Genomic DNA, 23,696 nt, shown 5'->3' with positions numbered 1-23,696 from the left:
GTAGATCACCAGAGGGCATTGGGTCCTCTGGAACTAGACTGGTAGTCAGTTGTGAGCTATTTGAGATGGATGTTGGGATCTGAAGAGACCGAGAGACTTCTGTAAGAGATTAGTGGTTAAGAGCACTGGCTGCTCTTCTAGAGGTCCTAAGTCCAGTTGCCAGCCACCACATGGTGGCTCGCAACCATCTATAACTCCAGTTCCAGGGGATATAGTACCCGCACATAGACATGCAGGTAAAACACCAATGCACATGACATAAAAATGAAATCTGAAAAATGAAATGAGATCTGCCTGTGCTTCTTGAGTGATGAGATTAAAGGTGTGTGTGTGTGTGTGTGTGTGTGTGTGTCTGCGTGTGTCTGTGTCTGTGTGTGTCTGTGTCTGTGTGTGTGTTACCATGCCCAGCATTCAAGCGTTTTTAATGATGGATTATGAAATTAATAATTTCTCCAATACGGAATATCCTTCTACATTCCTTTCTCTTTCTTTTTGAGACAAAGTCATACTGTGTAGTACATGCTGAGCTCAAACTTGAGATCCTCATGCCTCTGCCTCCCAAGTGCAGGAGTTGCAGGTATATACCAACAATATACTCACACATTCACTCGGTATTCTCTCTCTCTCTCTCTCTCTCTCTCTCTCTCTCTCTCTCTCCCTCCCTCTCCCTCCCTCCCTCCCTCCTTCCCTCCCTCTCTCTTTCTCTCTCTCCCCCTCCTTCCCTCCCTCCCTCCTTTCCTCCCTCCCTCTCTCTCTCTTTCTCTCTCTCCCTCCCTCTCTCTCCTTTTCTTTTTTGGTTTTTCGAGGTAGGGTTTCTCTGTAGCCCTGCATGTCCTGAAACTCTCTGTAGACCAGGCTGGCTTCACTCTCAAAGAGATCTTCCTGCTTCTGCCTACCAAGTGCTGGGATTAAAGGTGTGTGTCACCACTGCCCAGTTTGAGATTTTTTTCTTAATAGCTAAAAACTTTGAGAAGTAAATTTGGGTATATGCCTGTAATCCCAGCTCTTAGGTAGAGGTAGGAGGACTCCAAGGTCAAGGTCATCCTGGTTATATAATGTTTCAAAAAGAGAAAATACTGAAATTGTTGCTTATAAACTTTTTAAAGCTCTTGATAACGTCTTTCTGTATTGTTTTCCAAAGGAGCATTTTATACTCATCATATACAAGATAAGAAGCCTATGTATATATGTATATCTTTTCTCTCCCTAGTTGTGTAGTACTGAGCAATAGTATAGTATTTAATATGTATGTTATATTTTAAATGTATATGGGTTTTCCCCCTTTTTTGGGGGGGTATACTTTTTAATTTACATTTTAAATATCCTCTTTCTCTGTTTCCCCTCCAGAAACCTGCTATCCCCTACCTCCTCCCCCTGGTTCTATGAGGGTGCTCCCTCACCCACCCCCTGACTCCCTCCCACCCCTTTTTTTCTTACGATAGTGTCAGTTAGCCCAGACTGATCTTAAACTTACTATATTTAGCAGAAGCTAACCTTAAGCTTCTGATTCTTTTTTCCACTTTCCAAGTGCTGGCTTTTATAGGCCTGAGGTATAATGCCTGACTAAATTTTCTTTCTTTCTTTCTTTTTTTTTTTTTTTTTTTTTTTTTTTGGCAGTAATTTCTTTTGTGGTTTCTTTACAAGGTCAAAGATCTTTGATTTTAGAGCTCATTATTACCATTCATATCTTTGGTTTTCTTTGTATCACTTTTGTATCTTTCATGTAGTTTATGTTGTGTCTGTCCCTAATGTTTTTGATTACTTTTTGTCTTAATATTATATATTTTGACTATAGTATTAATGTCTTTAAAAAAGATATTTCTGCCATGCAGTGGTGGTACATACCTTTAATGAAATAAAAAGATAATATTTAATTAATTGATAATAGGATAAAATTTAGGTATATTTATGCTTTTCTTCTGTTTAGTTTTTGTTACTTGGTACAGGGTTTTGAATTATTAACCTTTTATGTACTCTCTACAGGTAGCACTAAAATCACGAGGGTTTGTTTATATTTCTAACTCAGTTAAGAGGTAATTGGTGAGTGAGGGTAGTCAGAGCAAAATTCAGTGTGCTTTGAGCAGATCCAGCCTCCCTCTATCTGGGGACATGACAGGATTGTGTTCTTTCTCTGCAGTGCTCTGGGAGTGACAGTAGAAGCTGCTTCTCTTGCAGAGGAGGAGAAGGAGGAAGAGTTGGAAGAGGAGAAGGAAGAGGTGGGAGTGAACGCTCCTGATGCTGACCCACGCTCCCTTGCTGAAGGTAGCCTGTGCTGTTTCAGAATAATAGATTCTCCTCATGCCCCTTTACTATGAACACACAGGTGGCTAAACTTTACCGTGTAATAGATCACTTACGATTAAGCTGAGAATCACTACTCTCACTTAATTTGATAACTGAATTTTCTCTTTGAAGCAGCTTTCCCCTATTACTTTGGGCCTGTGATTAGACAGAACATCATGGTTGGGTACACATAGAGCAAAGCTGCTTTACCTCACAGCTGTTGGGAAACAAGGGAGAGACAAGGGAGGCGGGTTGCCCTGTCCCTGACAACTTAATTTCCTTCTTCTAGGCCCTCTTCTTTTTTTCTTAATAGATTTTTTTTTTAACATTTTGTTTATTTGGTATGTGAGTATACTGTTGTTGTCTTCAGACACACCATAAGACAGAATTTAAGTAAACAAAACAAAACATAATTATAGCTAAATAAGTATTTTAAAAAATTAAATCTACCTGAAATAGTCAAGTTCCACAGCTGCAGAATTATCAAAATTGTTACAAGAAGAAATTTTATGGTAATTTTTTTTTTTTTTTTTTTTTTGGTTCTTTTTTTCGGAGCTGGGGACTGAACCCAGGGCCTTGCGCTTCCTAGGCAAGCGCTCTACCACTGAGCTAAATCCCCAGCCCCCGGTAATTTCATTTTAAAACATACTCAACCAATAAAGTTTTCTTCCTAAGAGAGCCTAGCTTAGGTCACTTTCAGTAAGTTCAAACTTCCATTAACAATTACTGATATAGACTGTTTTTACAAATAAGGAAAGAACAAAAGCAGCTACCTAGCCCATTTTATAAGGCTTATGTAAAAAATATCCAAGATTAAGACAGAGACAGACGATTGTCTTTCTTAACTAATGCACACAGATGTAAAAACTTTATGAAAGAGAAATGGATTCAAGGCAAGGATGCTTTCTTTCATTAACACAAGGGGCAGCTGGTAAAACTGACATCACTTAGGATAAAAACTCAGTTAACTAGGAAGAGAATACTTTGTTAAACTTCCTTCTAGAAGCCTACAGTAAATATCATAGTAATGCAGGAACTCTGCATCTCTAAGAGTCAGGAAATCAGAAATGTCCAATATTACCTCTACTGTTCGACACAATTTATGCAAACAAAGCCCACTTGTCTACTGTTTCAATAAAGATCCTAGAACAATGTATGCGGGTGTGTTTAAACACCGGGAGAAATGTTGTAAAACCTTACTATTTTCTATGTGGTTGCTGAGAATTGAACTCAGGACCTCTGGAAAAGTAGTCAGTGCTCTTAACCACTAAGCCATCTCTCTAGCCTCTAGGCCTTCTTTTAAAGGGTCCACTGCTTGGTGTGGTACTCAGCTATGATATTAGCAGCTAGGAATCAAGACAGTTGCATTTGAAGCCAGCCTGGGCTACAGAGAGAGACCCTGTCAAAATGAAAACAATATAAAAGGTTCCACCACTTCATAATGGCACCACAGACGGTGGCTAAGCTTTCAATTCATGCCTTTTGGGAAACTAATATTAAAGGCTCCAAACATAACATAAGCTGGCATGGTGATATATGCCTAGAGTTGTCGCTCTCAGGGAGGATTACAAGTTCAAGGTCAGGCTATATAGTATGACCTCTCAAAACCAAGAAACACACAAGTGAATCGTTACATTACTCATTTTCAGCTCCATTCTACATTTCGTTTCTTTCTCCTTTTTGGGTATGTTTCTGAGTACCTTTGGGTGTGGTTTTTGTGTGTATACAGATTATTGACATAGCTTACCATATTAAGTGTTTATAAGGCTTTTATATCTAAGTTTTTGCTTTGTTATGTACCTCCCCTTTTAAAAGTTACATTTTATTAATTTAATGATGTATTTGTAGTCAGAACCAACTTGTGGGAGTTGGTTCTCTTCTACCGCGTGGATTTTAGGGAGTCAGACTCAGGTTGTCATGCCAGACTTGACAGTAGGAACTTTCACCTTCTGGGTCTTCTAGTGGGTCCCTCCCCCATATTCCAGTATTTATTTATTTATAGCAGGGTCTTACATAGTCCAGGACGGCCTTGAATCTTCTATGTAGCGAAGGATGGGCCAGAACTTTTGATCTCCCTGCTTTTACCTTCCTAGTGCTGGTATTCTAAGGATGCACCACCAACACTCTGGTTTCTTTTCAGACCATATGAGAGTGTGCTACCACACCCAGTCTAATAGTTTTATTGTTGATATTTTTTCCTTTTCCCATGCTCAATCCCTTAATGTGTCTTGTTTTGGAAAAATTATGTGTGCCAAGGCTTTGATATGATGCATTTAATGTGATCCTTGGAGCTGGCAAGATGGCTTAGCAGGTAAGAGTATTTGCCAGCTAAGCTAAGCCTGATGGCCTGAGTTTTGTGTCTGGAATCCACACTGTGGAAGGAGAGAACTGACTTCTACAGGCTGACCTCTGACCACACTTGAGCTGTCATGTCTGTGTGTACTCATAGACAAATACACAGAATGCAAAAAGACTGTTTTGTCTTTTTTTTTTTTTTTTTTTTTCTGGAGCTGAGGACCGAACCTAGGGCCTTGCGCTTGCTAGGCAAGTGCTCTACCACTGAGCTAAATCCCCAACCCCAAAAGACCGTTTTAAATATGATCCTCTAGATAAAACAGCTGCTTGCACATTGGTAATGTTGTGGGTGATAACTAATTTCTGGAGTTTTGTTCCTAGATTCTGCTTCATCCCAGTTGGGCTTTGGAGTTCTGGAATTGTCCCAGAGCCAGGATGTTGAAGAGCATACAGTGCCATATGATGTCAAACAAGAGCATCTGCAGTTGGTGACCACTAACTCGGGTTCTACCCAGCTATCGGATGTGGATGCAAATACTGATGGGAAAGGTGTGCAGTTGATTATAAGCCTTTTCTCGCCCTCTAGGACCCGTTTCTTTTCTTTGTTTCCTTCTAAGGTGTTTTTTCTTTTGTTGTTGTTTTTGTTTGTTTGAGTCTCACCTTGCAACTCATATTTACCAGCTTCCTCTTCAAGCTTAGAAAATATTTTTTATTTTATTTTATTTATATAACCGTTTTGATTTTATGTATTTATGAGTTCAACATGTTTGTCTGGTGCCTGCAGAGGTCAGAAGGGGGACTGTAGTAGAGATGTGAGCCACCGTTGTGGGTGCTGGGAATGAAACCTGGATCCTTTGCCAGAGCAAGAAGTGCTCTTAACTGCTGTGCTAGGTCTCTCTCTTTTTGGGGGCTTTCTCAAGACAGTGGTTCTCTGTGTAGCCCTGGCTGTCCTGGAATTTACTTTGTAGATCAGAGTCACCTTGAACTCTGGGATTGCCTCTGCCTCTGAAGTGCGAGATTAAAGGTGTGCACCACCATGATTGGCTTCCCAATAAGTTTTAAAGCTATCCAAATTAGTGTATCCTAAGTTTGAAGAGTAAGCAGTAAGTACTTGTTAAGTGGTGGTTTGCAGATTGATATTTTTTCTAAGTTGGTCACTGATTACTGTCTTTTTGGGTAGATACATTTCTTTTAAAGGTTTTTATTTTTCTTTTTAATGATATATTTATTTTATTTGCATTGGTGGTTTTCCTGCATGTACATTTGTGTGAGGGTGATGGATCCCCTGGAACTGGGGATATAAACAGTTGTAAGCTGCCATGTGTCTGCTAGGAATTGAACCTGTGTCCTCTGGAAGAACAGCCATGCTCTCAACCACTGAGCCCAACCCAGCCCCAGTACCTGTATATTTTTAAGATTAAATATATATAAATGGTGTCTGTGAGGCCAAAAGGGTCAGATCTAGAGTCTGACTTACAGGTGGTTGTAAGCTACAAATATGGGCACTGGGAATTGAATGTTGATCCTCTGAAAGAGCAGCAAGCCCTCTTAACCTCTGAAACATTTCTCTGGGGCGTGTGTGTGTGTGTGTGTGTGTGTGTGTGTGTGTGTGTGTCTGTCTGTCTGTCTGTCTGTCTACTGGTCTGTCTGTCTATCTTTATCTACATTTCTCTCCATGTATGTGTAGATATATTTACTTAAGTAATGTTTTTATTTATTCTTTGACAATTCCATACAATATTTTTTGATTTTTTTTTTCCTACTTAACTCCTTCCAGGTTGTATCCTGGCCCCCAATTTTATATTCTGTCCTTCTCTCCCTCCCTCCCTCTTTTTTTTTTTTTTTTTTTGGGGTTCTTTTTTTTTGGAGCTGGGGACCGAACCCAGGGCCTTGCCCTTCCTAGGTAAGCGCTCTACCACTGAGCTAAATCCCCAGCCCCCCCTCTTCTTTTTATTTTTTATTTTTTTCCGTCTTTATTAAATTGGGTATTCCTTATTTACATTTCAAATGTTACTCCCTTTCCCGGTTTCCATGCCAACATCCCCTAACCCCTCCCCCTCCCATTCTATATGGGTGTTCCCCTCCCAGTCCTCTACCCATTACTGCCCTCCCCCAAGAATCCCGTTCACTGGGGGTCCAGCCTTGGCAGGACCGAGGGCTTCCCCTTCCACTGGTGCCCTTACTAGGCTATTCATTGCTACCTATGCAGTTGGAGCCCAGGGTCAGTCCATGTATAGTCTTTGGGTAGTGGCTTAGTCCCTGGAAACTCTGGTTGGTTGACATTGTTGTTCATATGGGGTCTCAAGCCCCTTCAAGCTCTTTCAGTCCTTTCTCTGATTCCTTCAACAGGGGTCCCGTTCTCAGTTCCGTGGTTTGCTGCTGGCATTCACCTATGTATTTGCCAAATTCTGGCTGTGTCTCTCAGGAGAGATCTACATCTGGTTCCTGTCAGCCTGCACTTCTTTGCTTCATCCATCTTATCTAGTTTGGTGGCTGTATATGTGTGGGCCACATGTGTGGCAGGCTCTGAATGGGCGTTCCTTCAGTCTCTGTTCTAAACTTTGCCTCCCTATCCCCTCCCAAGGGTATTCTTGTTCCCCTTTTAAAGAAGGAGTGAAGCATCCGCATTTTGGCCATCCTTCTTGAGTTTCATGTGTTCTGTGCATCTAGGGTAATTCGAGCATTTGGGCTAATAGCCACTTATCAATGAGTGCATACCTTGTGTGTTTTTCTGTGATTGGGTTACCTCACTCAGGATGATATTTTCCAGTTCTATCCATTTGCCTTGAATTTCCTAAAGTCATTGTTTTTGATAGCTGAGTAGTATTCCATTGTGTAGATTTACCACATTTTCTGTATCCATTCCTCTGTTGAAGGGCATCTGGGTTCTTTCCAGCTTCTGGCTATTATAAATAAGGCTGCTATGAACATAGTGGAGCACGTGTCTTTGTTATATGTTGGGGCACCTTTTGGGTATATGCCCAAGAGAGGTATAGCTGGGTCCTCAGGTAGTGCAATGTCCAATTTTCTGAGGAACCTCCAGACTGATTTCCAGAATGGTTGTACCAGTCTGCAATCCCACCAACAATGGAGGAGTGTTCCTCTTTCTCTACATCCTCGCCAGCATCTGCTTTTGCCGGAGTTTTTGATTTTAGCCATTCTCACTGGTGTGAGGTGAAATCTCTGGGTTGTTTTGATTTGCATTTCCCTTATGATTAAAGATGTTGAACATTCCTTTAGGTGCTTCTCAGCCATTCGGCATTCCTCAGCTGTGAATTCTTTGTTTAGCTCTGAACCCCATTTTTTAATAGGGTTATTTGTCTCCCTGCGGTCTAACTTCTTGAGTTCTTTGTATATTTTGGATATAAGCCCTCTATCAGTTGTAGGATTGGTAAAGATCTTTTCCCAATCTGTTGGTTGCCATTTTGTCCTAACGACAGTGTCCTTTGCCTTACAGAAGCTTTGTAGCTTTATGAGATCCCATTTGTTGATTCTTGATCTTAGAGCATAAGCCATTGGTGTTTTGTTCAAGAAATTTTTTCCAGTGCCCATGTGTTCCAGATGCTTCCCTAGTTTTTCTTCTATTAGTTTGAGTGTGTCTGGTTTGATGTGGAGGTCCTTGATCCACTTGGACTTAAGCTTTGTACAGGGTGATAAGAATGGATCGATCTGCAATCTTCTACATGCTGACCTCCAGTTGAACCAGCACCATTTGTTGAAAATGCTATCTTATTTCCATTGGATGGTTTTGGCTGCTTTGTCAAAAATCAAGTGACCATAGGTGTGTGGGTTCATTTCTGGGTCTTCAATTCTATTCCACTGGTCTATCTGCCTGTCTCTGTATCAATACCATACAGTTTTTATCACTATTGCTCTGTAATACTGCTTGAGTTCAGGGATAGTGATTCTCCCGGAAGTCCTTTTATTGTTGAGGATAGTTTTAGGTATCCTGGTTTTTTGTTATTCCAGATAAATTTGCAAATTGTTCTGTCTAACTCTATGAAGAATTGGATTGGAATTTTGATGGGGATTGCATTGAATCTGTAGGTTGCTTTTGGTAAAATGGCCATTTTTACCACATTAATCCTGCCAATCCATGAGCATGGGAGATCTTTCCATCTTCTGAGGTCTTCTTCAGTTTCTTTCTTCAGAGCCTTGAAGTTCTTATCATACTGATCTTTCACTTGCTTGGTTAAAGTCACACCGAGGTATTTTATATTATTTTGGACTATTATGACGGGTGTCCTTTCCCTAATTTCTTTCTCAGCTTGTTTCTCTTTTGTGTAGAGGAAGGCTACTGATTTATTTGAATTAATTCTATACCCAGCCTCTTTGCTGAGGGTGTTTATCGGGTTTAGTAGTTCTCTGGTGGAACTTTTGGGATCACTTAAATATACTATCATATCATCTGCAAATAGTGATATTTTGACTTCTTTCTTTCCAATCTGTATCCCTTTGATCTCCTTTTGTTGTCTGATTGCTCTGGCTAGAACTTCAAGAACTATATTGAATAAGTAGGGAGAGAGTGAGCAGCCTTGTCTAGTCCCTGATTTTAGTGTGATTGCTTCAAGTTTCTCTCCATTTAGTTTGATGTTAGCTACTGGTTTGCTGTATATGGCTTTTACTATGTTTAGGTATGGGCCTTGAATTCCTGTTCTTTCCAGGACTTTTATCATGAAGGGGTGTTGAACTTTGTCAAATGCTTTCTCAGCAGCTAATAAAATGATCATGTGGTTTTTATCTTTCAGTTTGTTTATATAGTGGATCACGTTGATGGTTTTCCATGTATTAAACCATCCCTGCATACCTGGGATGAAGCCTACTTGATCATGATGGATGATTGTTTTGATGTGCTCTTGGATTCGGTTTGCCAGAATTTTATTGAGTATTTTTGCATCGATATTCATAAGGGAAATTGGTCTGAAGTTCTCTTTCTTTGTTGGGTCTTTGTGTGGTTTAGGTATAAGAGTAATTGTGACTTCATAGAAGGAATTCGGTAGTGCTCCGTCTGTTTCAATTTTGTGGAATAGTTTGGATAGTATTGGTATGAGGTCTTCTATGAAGACCTGATAGAATTTTGCACTGAACCCATCTGGACCTGGGCTCTTTTTGGTTGGGAGACTTTTAATGATCCCTCCCTCTTAAATAAAACAAAACCCCATGTAATCCCCTTTGTGATAGCTGACTCTTCCTGGGCATATGGCCTTCCCTGGAATGTATGTTATATATTAGCTGTCATGGGACTAAAGAAAAGTGACCTCCTCTCCCAGTAGCAATCATATGTCTATAGCTCCTTACCTAGGAATAGAACTTCATACCCACCTTTCTCCCTCCATGCTAAGATTTCTGTCTGGTTTGATCCTGTGTATACTTTCACAGTCCCTATGAGTTCATGTATGTGTTTGCCCTGTTGCTTTTGGAAAACACTGTTTCTGTGAAGTTATATGCCACGTTTGGTTCTTACTTTTTTTTTTTAAACACCCCTCCCCCCTTTGTATGGATTCCTGAACCTTGAGGACAGAGATGTGAAATACACACCCCATTTAGTTCTGAGCATTCCAAAGCTGCTGATTCTGTGCAAGCTGACCAGTCGTTAATTGCCATCTATTTCAGGAAGCAGCAGTTTTTTGTTTTTTGTTTTTATTCTTTTTCGGAGCTGGGGACCGAACCCAGGGCTTTGCGCTTACTAGGCAAGTGCTCTACCACTGAGCTAAATCCCCAACCCCAGGAAGCAGCAGTCTTGATGAGGACTGAGTGATGCATTGATGTGTTGGGATAGCCATATGTCAGGAGGAGTCCTGCTATTGCCGTGTCCATTCAGCAGAGTGACAGTAGGTTTTCCCCTGTGGCCCATAACCTAACTAGCATCAGGTTCTTGGGTCATGACCGTGTCAGGTATTGGTTTTATCCCATGAAACAGGCCTTGAATCCATTTTGTAAAGAAAGAAGTAATTGTTGAATTTACTCCTGTACCATCTGTGCTGTTACTGCACCATCCGGCATAACTTTCCAGGCTGGTTGTGTAACCAAAGGATCTTGGCTAAGCGGGACTGATGACCACTTTTTCTTTTCTAGTAGCATGCTTAGCACCTTATAGCTCTGTGAATACTAGCTGTAGGGATGAAGCTTCTAGTTGAGTATTAGCTAGATTTCTCCATGTTCTATGACTCAGGTATGTAGGCCATAGGGTCTTATCCTCAAACACTGGAGGGCAGCTGATAGCCGTGGTAGTAGTCTGTAATGCTTGAGAGGCCTGTGGACCCATTAACCAACAACTCAAAAGGTGGCACCTACTCTTGGGACTGGGGGTTTTATTTGGTAGCGTATGGTGTCCAGTGTGGGTGTTGTCCCTCTATAATAGAACTCTTGATGTTTCAAAATTAGACTAATTTCTGTTAATAGTTTTTGCCTTTTGAGAATTAGTTGGGCTGCCTCTGATACTTTGAAGACTTAATATCTGCTTAATGTGTTTTTTCTCCCCCTTATATTTTAAGCAATTAAATGTGAAGAACAGTCCACTGACGCCATCTCTATAATAGAACCCAGCAAAGACATCCCTGTTACAGTGCAGCCCAGCAAAGGCTCCCATGTGGTAGAAGAACAAAATCTACCACTTGTAAGGTTAGTTATGCATGCTCTAAAAGTGTCTGTGGAATTTTACTGTGGGGCTATAGGAATTTCATTTTGGCTATGGAGACAGTATTAGAAATTGCTGATTCCCCCTCTCACATTTTACAGATACTGGCCTTTTGTTTTGTGTAATAGGAATACACTTGGGTTGCTTATGCAGCCTCACTGTGTGTGCGCTCCGCTCTTAATTCTGGCCTGTTACTAAGGAGCGTTATTGCTTCTATGACTGTAATCCTTAGTCTTTGACTGACATCTGTCTAGGTAATGGGTCACTGTCTAGGAGATTGTTTTGCTTCTCTGAGGCTAATAAAGATGTAGAAGACCGTTATATTGGAAAACCTGCTTCTATTCTTGAGTACCCACATTGCTCTGGATTATTAAGTAACCCTTCTGCTAACTTATGGTATGCAGGTATTTTCCAAGTGTTTCTGGATCTTAGTTTGGTAGGAATGGGGAAGTCCACTCTGCTTGGTCTGTGGTAGTTTTTGTATCCCAGACTGTATTGACTGTCGAGTAGCAGAGGAAAACTGGGATGTTCTCACTTTGAGGGGAGATGAACATTCAGTATCCTTTCATTATTTTCTTCAGTAGACGTTGGACTTGGGGTCCTCAGCAACAGTGATCGTCATGGCTTTTAGGCTTTTTATTTTTTATTGAGACAGTGCTTTGCCATGTGACCCAGGCTGGCTTTCTTCATGCCTCAATTTTCTTAGTGGTAGGATTGGAGGTTTGTGTCCCACCATGATCCATTTCTTTAAGACTTTTCTTTACAAAGTCTTGATTTCAGCTTAATTTTTATGCTATTATTATTATTATTGTTGTTGTTGTTATTTAAATAGCATCTCACTTTGTAATCTTGGCATTCTTCGGACTTAGTATGTAGCCCAGATTGACCTTGATTTACCATCTTTCCACCTCAGCTTTTGAAACTGAGATTATAGGTATAGGCCACTTGCCTGGCTTTCCTGTTAGTCTTGCTTTTTCCATTTTCCTTGAGAATATTAGAGTAAGTAAAAGTCTCTAGGCAGGGGTCAAGAATGTGAGTGTTAACCTGGTTGAGCAGTGTGTATAAAAGAGTCCTGGAAAAGGCCAGCAGACACCAGTGAAAAGTCACAATAAGTCTGTATAAAGACTTAGGTAGCAATTCTTTTTTTTTTTTCTTTTTTTCTTTTTTCTTTTTTTTTTTTTTTTCGGAGCTGGGGACCGAACCCAGGGCCTTTCGCTTGCTAGCCAAGCGCTCTACCACTGAGCTAAATCCCCAACCCCTTAGGTAGCAATTCTTAATCACTTGTTAGAAGTGTTCAACAGACAGCAAACTGAAAAGAGGTCTGGCTGTGGGGATGAGGGAGACAGGCTTTGAAATGCCTGAGGACTTTGCAGTATTATTTTAGTAGGTTATGTAAATTAGGCTATTAGAATTTTTGAAATTGTTAGAAGCTTTTTGTTGAAAGAGGGAAACATTTGAATTTAGCAATCTTTATCATCGTTGAACTGAATCTCCTAGGTCTGAAGACCTGCCTTCCAGTCCTCAAGTTTCTGTTGCTGCTGTGGAAACAAAGGAGCAGGTACCTGCCCAAGAGCTGCTGGAAGGGGGGCTGCAGGTTCAGGTGTCATCAGAGCCTGAGGTTTCCTCAACTCAGGAAGACTTGTTTGACCAGAGCAGTAAAACAGGTAGGAAGGTTGATTATTTCCACATCTCCTCTTCTCACTTGTTCTACATTTTTATTTTAGTTCTGAGGCTACTGTTTAAGTTAAAAAGTACTTTTTAGAATAGCTATGATATGGAATAGCTAATGATATGGAAGAAAAATATATTCTTAGCTAGTCAGTGATGGGGGCTGTCAGAGAATGCTTACTAGTCAGCACTTTGAATAGCTTTCACCCTTTTGGAAGTTGAGGGAAAATAGGAGTGCATCTAGTAAAGCTCAGTATTACGGACAGAGCTGCCATTTCTCCTTCTGTCCTGTGTACTGTGACTTTTCTTACTCATTTGGGTAATAGTTAACTTATCTATTAGATGACATAACAGGTAAATTAAGGCCTAGGATGAAGGACACAAAGCGTAGATGTGTAGAATGGATTTGTTCACACCCCTGTAGTCTTTTCCCCTACTCCACAGTCTCAGAAAGCTTGACGCTTAGTGAAAAGCAGGGAGGAGGTAGGTGCGCCCTTTTGCATTCTGTGCTGTGCCTGGTGTGTAAGACACTAGCGGACATCCACTAAAGCTAGCAGGGTGTAGTTAAGGCATTTCTTTATACCTGGGGCTGATACAGTTAATATTCAATCTGTCTAGGCTGATATTCTCCATTCATGGGGAACTTGATAATGTGAGTCACTTGGCTGCTCATGTATTTTATTATTAGTACTTAGTGTTTCTGTCTCCTTTGAGGAGGCTCAAGTTCTAACCATGAAAATTGCTGCATTCATACCATCAGGTGTCATGCGCATTGTTTTGACTTCCCATCTGCATCATGGCATGAGCTTTACCTCACCTTAGGTAGACCTTGGGATAAAAGGCTCGCTTGCTGTTTTCTTATAGAAGCTTCACAAGAAAGAAGAGCAGCCAAGCAGAGGTATAAGGATTCTGGCTTTTCCTCTCTGTAGTCGTTACTTTTATCACTGCTGTAACAAGAACAACAACAGCAAATCTGACAAAAACAGCTTAAAGAAGGAAGGTTTTGGGGCTGGGAGAGATGCTCAGTGGTTAAGAGCACGCACTGTTCTTGCAGAGGTTCAGGTCCCAGCATGCACGTGGTGGCTCACAACCATCTGTAACCCCAGTTCTCTTGTCTCACTGTATGGGTTCCTGTGTGCATGTAGTGATGTAAACTTTTGTAGGCACACGCACACACACACACACACACACACACACACACACACACAAATAATAATAAAGACATGATTAACTTCTTTAGAAAGAAAAAGGGTTTTTTTTTAGGTCCCATGGGCTGAGAGTTCTCGTCTTCCTATCAGGGAGGCTGTGAGAAACTTGAGTGCTCAGGAGACACCCAGTATCCCTGCTGCTCAGCCCCCTCTCCTTTTATTCAGCCTGGGATTCTAGCCCATGGGGGCTGCTGCCTGCATTCAGTGAGGGTGTTTCATCCTCAGCTAAGCCTTTCTGGAAATACCCTCATAGACACTAAGTGCTATGTTTCTATGGTGACTCCAAAAGCAGCCAAGCTGACAGAATTAGTCATGTTAGCTCCACCCTTTGTCAGCTTGACACCAGCACATCACTTTAGATCATAACATTTCACCCCTCGCCCCTAAAATCTCATTCTCATCTCATAATGCAACTGCATTTAGTTCTTTGAAAAGTCCCCATAGTTGGAAACAACTCCAATATGTCTAACATTTAAAGTGTCTTCCGAGACCATGTTTCCTAACTATGAGGTCCTCTAGAGCTGGAAATCAGGTTATCTATTGAGAAAGGGATGGAGGCAGAGCAAGCCTGACCCAGCAGGGCAAGCACCAAAACCTGTAGCCCATGTGTCACTTGTGGTCTTGTTCTCTGGGCTCCGGCAGCCTTGAGTGCTCTGCCCTCCCCTCCTGATGCCTTCAGCACAGATGACCTCTGTCTTGGGTTTACTTCCACTGCAGTTTCCCTTGGCAGATTTCCCATGGTTTTGGCATCTCTGAACGTTCCTGGGTTCTCCATTGTGACTTAAGTGTCACCTTCCAGACAGTGACCTTGAAGGGCCTTGTTGCAGGGAGCTAACCCCTCCACACTTTGCCTGCTCTCAGCTTTCTGAAACTTTGCTGCCCCCAACTTCAGTGACCCTCTTGATTTTACATCTTTCATGCCTACAGAAAACAAGGCTGTGTGGATGATCTCCCAGTTGTGCCAGCTCTGACAGATGTAGCCTGTCCCTCCTGGATCACAGTCGCAGTGGCTTCTCTGTCTTTGAGGGTGCCCTTGGAGAAACACTTCCCTTGGCAGCCATTTTATAGCAGGGAACCCATGTGGTGGCATTGTCAGTTTAGCCTCTTTTCCTTGCAAATGAGTGAGCAGGTTTCTTACCAGCTGTTGTCCCACTGAAGAACAGAAGAGGTTTCTCTTCATTGGTGTGATTACATTACAGACAGGTTCCCTATACACTCTTTTTACACCTTTAAACTCACTGCACATTTTCATAGCTTTCTATTCTTCCACTGTTGATATGAATAAGAACAGTGAACAGAGTGGTTTCCTGACATGCAGTTTCTTCTGTCAAGCATATTAGTTCACTACTTTTTGTGACTTCCTTAGTGATAGATTGTTAACGTCGTAGCCCTGGCTGTACTGGAATTTACTATGTAGTCCTGGCTGGCCTTGAACTTACAGAGATCTACCTGCCTCTGCCTCTCAAATGCTGGTGTTAAAGGCGTGCATCACCACATCCAGGCAGTCCATTACTTATGAATTCAGCCTCAAGTTCTTAGGACATGGGTAGAGTGTATCACGAGAGGTCTCTGTTCAGTTGTAGAATGTCATGAGTGGTTGATAGTGCAGTTCTAAAATATAACACGAGTGGCTCCATTTCTAATAGATCCTTTTTCACTCTAAAGCTTTGTGATCCAGGCTTCTACTGTGTGCACTTTTTCTACCTGGTCTTAGAGACTCTCACCTTATAGCTTCTCACAGTGTTTTAAAGGCTTTATCCTGCATCTGCAAATGATTCTACATTTCTCATACAAACCAGCTCCAGAGGCTGTGATACAAAAGTCAGGTTCATGACTGGCTGGGCCCCAATTCTTGGAACCAATGTTAGGGTTATTTTTCTTATTTTTGAAATAGAATGTCTGATAAGCTTTGGTGAGAGCACAGACATGCCCAGATGTGTTTTGAACCATTACCTTCTCTAAGCTTAGACTGTGGTAGAAAGGATGAAGGAATTCTTTTAACCAATCTTTATTTAATAGAAATGACTGGGTGGTGGTGTTTCATACCTTCAATCCCTGCCCTTGGGAGGCGAGGTAGAGGTGGGTAGATCTCTGAGTTGGAGTCTAACCTGGTCTACAGTTTGAGGTCCAGGGCAGCCAGGTTGACACAGAGAAACCCTGTCTTGAAAAGCGGAAAAACAAACCAGCCAACTTGAAATGGGGCACGGGGTTGCTGTTGACTCAAAATTTGTGCCCTGGTGATGTCCTGTTGAGCTGAGCTTCCACAGAAAGGACCTCTCCCCGAAGTGTGGCAGGCTGGGTATTGATTTGCAGCGCTGAGTAGGTTCTCCCGTGCAGTGATGCCAGTCTGAGAAGTAAATACAACTCTAACTTTTCTCCCCCACTAGCTTCTGATGGTTGTTCTACTCCTTCAAGGGAGGAAGGCGGGTGCTCTCCGGTTTCCACACCTGCTACCACCCTGCAGCTCCTGCAGCTCTCTGGTCAGAAGCCCCTTGTTCAGGAGAGTCTTTCCACGTAAGTAAGCCTGAGAGCCTGGAGAACCAGGTCACCATTCAGACCAGAGCTTCTGTCACAGCTAAACACTGGAATCCAGGCCTTGGAGTGAGAACTTAGAGGAACTGTTTAAAGTATGTACGTGTATTTTCCCATTGGAGATTTTATGGTGGAAGCTAAAGGTTTCTCTAGAAAATCAAAGCCTTGCAGTTTATAAATGTGATGCTTGAGAACCAAGTGTTTATCCTTCCCCTTTCTAGCATTTTTTTTTTCGTCACTTAATATAAGAGAGAATGGATTTGCTAGGGCAATGGGTTTGTTTTTATTTATTTATTTATTTATTTTTTATTTTTTTATTTTTTTTTGGTTCTTTTTTTCGGAGCTGGGTACCGAACCCAGGGCCTTGCACTTCCTAGGCAAGCGCTCTACCACTGAGCTAAATCCCCAACCCGTTTGTTTTTATTTTTAAATAAAAATGTGCATACTGTTCATGCTATGTAAAATGAGGTAATTTTTTTTTTTTTTTATGTCTCAGAACTGTGAATGTCCTGTTTAGTCATTATATCTTGTATCTACTCATTCCCTTTGTCCTTACTTTTTAAAAACCTAGTGTTTGAGAGCTGTTTGAATCTCAGGTTGCTGTTCAGGAGAAACGCTGTGAAGTGTATATGCTGTTAAGTATGTGTGTTGGATGTTTTTGTTGAGAAGTCATGCCCTTGGCTGCAGAAAAATAACCTGTGATTCTCTCTTTACATGAAGGAATTCCTCAGATCTTGTTGCTCCTTCCCCTGATGCTTTCCGATCTACCCCTTTTATCGTTCCTAGCAGTCCCACAGAGCAAGGACAGAGAAAAGGTGAGCTGTTGGCATCTGCCTGTCTGTTCATTCCAGCCCGGGAGCGGTGCGGGGCTCTCCAACCTTGCCTAATGCATGCTTCCTTGACTCATGTACCTAGGGTAAACTGCTCTAGCTGTTTGCTTTTTTTTTTTTTTTTTTTTTTTGGTTCTTTTTTTTTTTTTCGGAGCTGGGGACCGAACCCAGGGCCTTGTGCTTCCTAGGTAAGCGCTCTACCACTGAGCTAAATCCCCAGCCCCTGCTGTTTGCTTTTTAAGCATAGATCTTATATTTTAATTTAGAAAAAAATGCTCTGGTGAAAATTTTTTGTTTTTAAAATTGAAACTAAGTAAATTAGTATGGGGAAGTACTAGATTTGTTATTAATTACCTGGTAAATTCCAGATATATGCTAACGTGTTTCTAAGTGAGAGAAAGCCAGCAGTTGTTTCGTAGGCTCTTTATTTTTGTTATCATTAAAATAATTAAGGGTGCCTTGAAGGAGCTGATAAAAATTTGAACTTAAACTTTGTCTTCTGAGGACTAAGTATCCCCCATACCCCAAGACATGGTCTCATGCATCCTAGGCTCTCCTGTGTGGCTGAGAATGCCCCAGTTTCTACCTCTCTCTTCTATGAATAAATAAGCAAATAAATATATATTTCTCCCGCTACTGTATATAAATATTTAAGTATAATAGTAATACAATTATAATTGTATAACACACAATTGTAGATGTGTGCCACTGTGTCTGGCTTTATGTGATGTGGGGGATCTGATCTTGGGCTTCAAGCATGGTGGGCAAGCATTCTATCCATAGAGCTAGATCCCTAGGCTGTGTATTTCTCAATGTCTATGTATTTTCAAACATGTCTTCTCCTAGTTTTTCCTGTAAATTCTATCAGTTTCTTTTTTCCTCTGTTTTGTTTTGTGTTTGAGACAGAGGTCTGCCTATGTGTCCTGGGTTGCCCTTGAGTAAGAGATTCTTTCCCTCTCCTCCTGAGTGCCAGCTTTGTAGCACTGTCCTTTTTATTCATACATCAATAAGACTTCATAATTTTGCATTATTTTTAAATACACCTGTTTATGCCAGCTGCTGTCATAGCTGCTTTTCATTTGCTCAGGTTTTTTTTTTTCTGTTTTTTTCACCCCCAGAGAATTCTCACAAAAGTCCTAAGTAGTAGTTAAGTTTTTTGTCTGTCTGCCTGTCTGTTTGTCTGTCTGTTTTAGAGAGACAGTGTTTCTCTGTGTAGCTCTGGCTGTCCTGGAACTTACTCTGTAGACCAGGCTGGCCTCTGAACTCAGAGATTCATTTGCCTCTGCCTCCTTAGCGCTGGGATGAAAGGCATGAGTTTTATCCTCACATTGCATATGAGGGAATGAAGTCACACATTTCACAGCTAGTAGTATAGTTAGGACCTGAACTCAGGCATTTGCTTAGCTTGTCGGATGCTCTCCTGTGACAGCGTGCTGTCTGTGCACTGAGTCCTGGGCATACTAACTCTCAGGGCTAGCCTCAGACTCTCTGTGCTCATGTCTGCTCAGTGTAGTCGCCAGCTGGAGAGTGGTGGAGGCCAAAGCATTCTAGCCATATGCACAATCAGTGGCGTCTCTAGTCAGAAGGACGGGGTTTCATTCTACAAAATTCTACTTGGATTGTTAGCTTAATTTCTTAATTCTGCTCTGTAATGTGAACATAAAAAGAGTTATATTAAAATGCTTTTTCTTTTCCTTGTTTATAATCAATATTCACTATATAAGAGAGTAATGTAAAGAAAATAAAAAGTACCTCAGGTCATAGTCTCGATTTAATTACAGTTAGTATTTGGATGTGTTTTTCAGAGCATTTTCTGTACATATGAAAAAGTGCATCATTATATATTTCATTTAGTCTTTTTTTCCCCATGTAACCCTGAATCATGTGCACCCTTGTTTGAGAAGTCTCAAATTCGTTTTAGATCTGTTTTGCTATCTGTCTTACATTATTAAACTAAATCAAAGTTTGTAGCACTGGATCCTAAAATCTCATCAGTCTGGTATATGAGGGTGAGGCCAGGCAAGCAGGGTGGGCACTGGAGTTTGGATTGTAGGCGGCTGGTAATGTGAGTGTAAACTGGGAAAGCTACATGGAGTAAGTAGTTTTTGACTGGTTTGGTTGGGATCAAATTGTAAAAATAAGGGTCAAAAGCCTGATGAATTAAATAGCTACCTAGGCTGGCACTGGGGATGGACTTGGTTGCTTTAAGGTCATGCAGAAACAGTGGTTTTGAAATATACATACATACATACATACATACATACATTCATAAATATACATATACACGCATGTATATGTATATGTGTATTGGGTATTTTGCCTGCTTGTGTGTTTATGTACTACTTGTATGCATTGTGCCCTCTAAGGCCAAGATAGGATTGATCCCCTGGAACTGGAGGTGCAGATGGCTGTGAGCTGCCATGTGGGTGCTGAGAATGGAATTTGGGTCCTTTGAAAGAGCTGTGTCCTGTACTCTTAACCCTGAGCCATCTCCCAGCCCCGGGAACACTGATAGTGTTTTCTGTGTGTTTCCTCCTGAGCAGTTTTGTTAGGGTTAGTGTCTTGGTTCTGAGATACGTGGGTGTTGATTGGTGTTGGTGCTCTGTCTTTGACTGGTGTCAGTCTCTGCACTTAGCAGTTCTTACTGCAGGCATAGTGACTTCATACAGACCTAGATAACCAACTTGGGGAGATGAGCACGCTCATTGCCTTTCAAGGTCTGGGGCAGAAGTACGTCGTAGTTAAATTAGATGGCATTAAATGCTGCAAGATGGCTCAGAGTTGAAGTGTTTACTGTGTAAACAGGAGGACTGCTGTTAGGATCCCTAGATCCATGTAAATGCTAGGAGAGCATGGTGGCCCGCTCCTACAGCTAGCTTCAGAAGCCCAACATGGGATCTGAGGAGCACGCTGGCTAGCAATATTAGGAAGAGTGAGTCATCAAGGAAGATTCTCCACATCAACCTTTTGCTTCCATAGGTATCACCCCACATATACACACACTGCAGCCACACACATGTAGACATTCATACACATGCACACCTACCACATACAGAAACACAGAGAAAAAATGGTTTTGGTTAATCCTACAGAAGATGTGAAAATGAGCTAGGATAATCTGGGAGTGTTTAGAGGAAACATAATTTATATTTCTTATGGATGGGGTGGGTAATCTCATATGGAAAACCATTTTAATCTATCTCTAAAATTAGATGTGGGCTGCTGACATGATTAAAAATGCTTGACTGAAGAGCCTGGCAACCTGAGTTTGCTCCCTGGAGCCCACAGTGGAACTCCTCTGAGTGCCACATGTGTGCACACGCATGTAATCATACGTTCCCTTCCTCCCACAGGGTAGGACTAGGAGGACACAACCTACTGTCTATCATTTCAGTTTTTTTGAAAATTAGGACATTGTGTTTTAGGAATGGAAATTTCTGTATCATAATTACTGTTAGTGGTATTGGAGCATGAGTAATATTGGTGAGTGCTAATTTTATAATTCATTCTTTCTGCATGGAACCAGATGAGCCCATGGATATGTCAGTGATACCTGAAGGAGGGGAGCATTTCCAAAAGCTTCAGGATGACGAAGCAGTGGACATAGAGAAACCCCTTCTCCCATCTCAGCCTGCTGTATCACCGCAAGCGTCCACACCAGTGTCTCGGAGCACGCCAGTTTTCACTCCTGCCTCACTTCCCATCCCGTCCCAGCCCGAGTTCTCTCATGTGAGTTTTGCAAGAAGAGTTCCCATCTCCAGCTGCTTTTCCTTCCCTTCTTATTTGGTGGGTCAGGGATGTGAACTTAGGGATGCATAGATTCTAGGCAAGTGATTTGCCACAGAACTATATATCTAGACCAATCTTTCAAAACAGTATTCTAAGCCAGGTGGTAATGGCAGCACTTGCCTTTAATCCTAGCACTTGGGAGGCAGAGGCAGAACTCTGTGAGTTCGGGACCAACCTATCTATACAGGACAGCTAGGGCTATACAGAGAAACCCTGTCTCCAAAAAGCTAAAAAGGAAAGAATTGTATTTTACTGTGCACGTGTGTGCATGTCATGCATGTCATTGCATGTACAGATGGAGGTAGGCCAGTGGTTCCCAACCTTTCTAACGCCACAAACCTTAAGTACAGGACCTCATGTTGTGGTGACCCCCAACCATAAAATTATTTTCATTTCTACTTCATAACAGTAATTTTGCTACTGTTATGAATTACATTGTATATATCTGATATATAGGATATCTGATATGTGACTCCTTCAAAAGGATCATTTGACCCCCAAAGGGGTCACAATCTATAGGGTGAAAATCACTAATACAGTTCTTCGTGCCCGTTGGGGACATTTTCTCAGAACCTTTTTTAAACCTTCTTCCTCATTTTATAGTTTGAATGCCATGGGGTAAAGATGATTGGGGATACTTTAAAGGTTTGAAAGGCTCGCTGTTGACTTGGAGTTTCTGGTGCTTCTATTAAACAGTATTAAGCCACTCTGATCTTGCTTTGGGTCCTGTGAGTTATTTTTTTGTTACTGTAATCCCACAGGATTTTCTCTTTGTCCCAGTGTTTGTACTCTGAACCCTAAGATGTCTCTAGATTGTGTCAAGTTGACAGCTGAACAGACTATGGCAGTATGATTTCAGGGTTCATTCGCATTACTGCATGGAGCAGAATTTCAGACTTTTATTGTAACTGATACTGTTTTGTGTATAAGACATCTCCTCTTTAGTTTGTCAGTTGATGAACATTGGATTTATTGCTCCTGTTTTGTCTCTGAATCATGCTGCCAAGAAGGTTGATGCACAGACTTGTGTAAGGATGATTTATTCTCTTACGGAAAGTGTAGGTGCAGTTGTTGGGGGTTACCATCTATTCTCATCCTCTGAGTTACTGATTTCTGTGCCTTTGTTTTTAATTCTTAAAGTCTTTTTTTCCCCTCTGAATATTTTATGTCTGTTTCTCTTTAATAATAGTAATCTTTTAAAAGTTTTCTCTTCCCTACGAGTCAGTGTTCATTGACTTGAGCAGTGTATTTATTTAAGTGCTGCTAGGGGAGGAGCCCAGAGCCTCAGACATGATGAGCAGAGCCTCAGACATGATGAGCAGAGCCTCAGCCGCTGAGCATCCGCTCTTACTCGTTGATTTGCAGACAGAGTCTTGCTTTGTAACCCAGGCTAGCCTTGTACTCTTCATCTTCCAGCCTTGGTTTGCTAGCTGTTAGGCTCACAGGCATGTGTCAGCATACCAGTGTTGTGGGTGAATGAAGCAGATATGCTGCTTTAACCACACACATAGTAACTGAGGATAACATGGAACTTGTGGTCATCCTGCCTCTACCTCCTGAGTGGTGGAATGTGTTCTTCTATCACACAGTTTCGTTGAGTGTTTTTAAGATAAGCTCTCACTGAGTAGCTCTGACTGCCCTAGGACTCACTAGGTATTGACCAACTGTGCACCATTATGCCCAGCTCCTTGGGTTGCCTTATTAATTCTAGGATTGGAATCCAGGGCTTTCTGCATGCTAGGCATGAACTTTTGCGATAATGAATTATGTCTCCTTCTTGTTTTGATGTCTTTTATGTTTAGTTTGTTTGGTGTATGTGTGTTTACACATACATGTGTGGTCTAATACACTGTGGAAGTCAGAGGACAATTTGAATGTATTGTTTCTCTCTACCTTGTGGGTCTGAGAACCAAACTTGGCTATTCGGGTTGACAAGCTAGTGCCTTTACCTTCTATCTTAGTCATTGCTCTACTGCTGTGAAGAGACACCGTGACCATGCAAATATAAGAGAAAGCATTTAACTGGGGGCTTGATTATAGTTTCAGCAGGTTAGTCCAGTATATATACTTAAGAGTGAAACAGCAGAACTCTGGTTTTGAGGTGGTGGTTAGGACTTCTTTTTTTTTTTTTTTTTCGGGGCTGGGGACTGAACCCAGGGCCTTGCGCTCGCTAGGCAAGCGCTCTACCGCTGAGCTAAATCCCCAACCCCCCCTTTTTTTTTTAAGATTTATTTATTTTATGTATCTGAGTACACTGTCACTATCTTCAGACACACCAGAAGAGGGCATCAGATCTCATTACAGATGGTTGTGAACCACCATGTGGTTGCTGGGATTTGAACTCAGGACCTCTGGAAGAACAGTCAGTGCTCTTAACCGCTGAGCCATGTCTCCAGCCCTGGTTAGGCCTTCTTGTTCTGAGATGAATATGATCTCCTGGAGCATTTGTCAGGA

At 41.5% G+C, this 23,696-nt stretch overlaps 1 protein-coding gene across 6 annotated transcripts in view; it reads left to right on the top strand.

Moving 5' to 3' along the window:
* Positions 1-23,696, top strand: part of Tp53bp1 (tumor protein p53 binding protein 1) — a 73,357-nt gene that overhangs the window by 7,428 nt on the left and 42,233 nt on the right. For 4 of the 6 annotated variants that reach the window (NM_001371259.1, XM_087650927.1, XM_087650926.1 and 1 more), the window contains 7 exon segments: positions 2,138-2,262; positions 4,960-5,127; positions 11,073-11,199; positions 12,713-12,879; positions 16,479-16,605; positions 17,344-17,438; positions 20,980-21,182. In NM_001371259.1, coding sequence (NP_001358188.1) covers positions 2,138-2,262; positions 4,960-5,127; positions 11,073-11,199; positions 12,713-12,879; positions 16,479-16,605; positions 17,344-17,438; positions 20,980-21,182 — 1,012 coding nt within the window. 6 annotated transcript variants of the gene reach the window in all.

This window comes from Rattus norvegicus, chromosome 3 (genome assembly GCF_021556685.1).
Source record: "Rattus norvegicus strain SHRSP/BbbUtx chromosome 3, alternate assembly SHRSP_T2T, whole genome shotgun sequence".
Lineage (NCBI taxonomy): Eukaryota > Metazoa > Chordata > Mammalia > Rodentia > Muridae > Rattus > Rattus norvegicus.
This window is presented reverse-complemented; position numbering and strand designations above follow the sequence as displayed.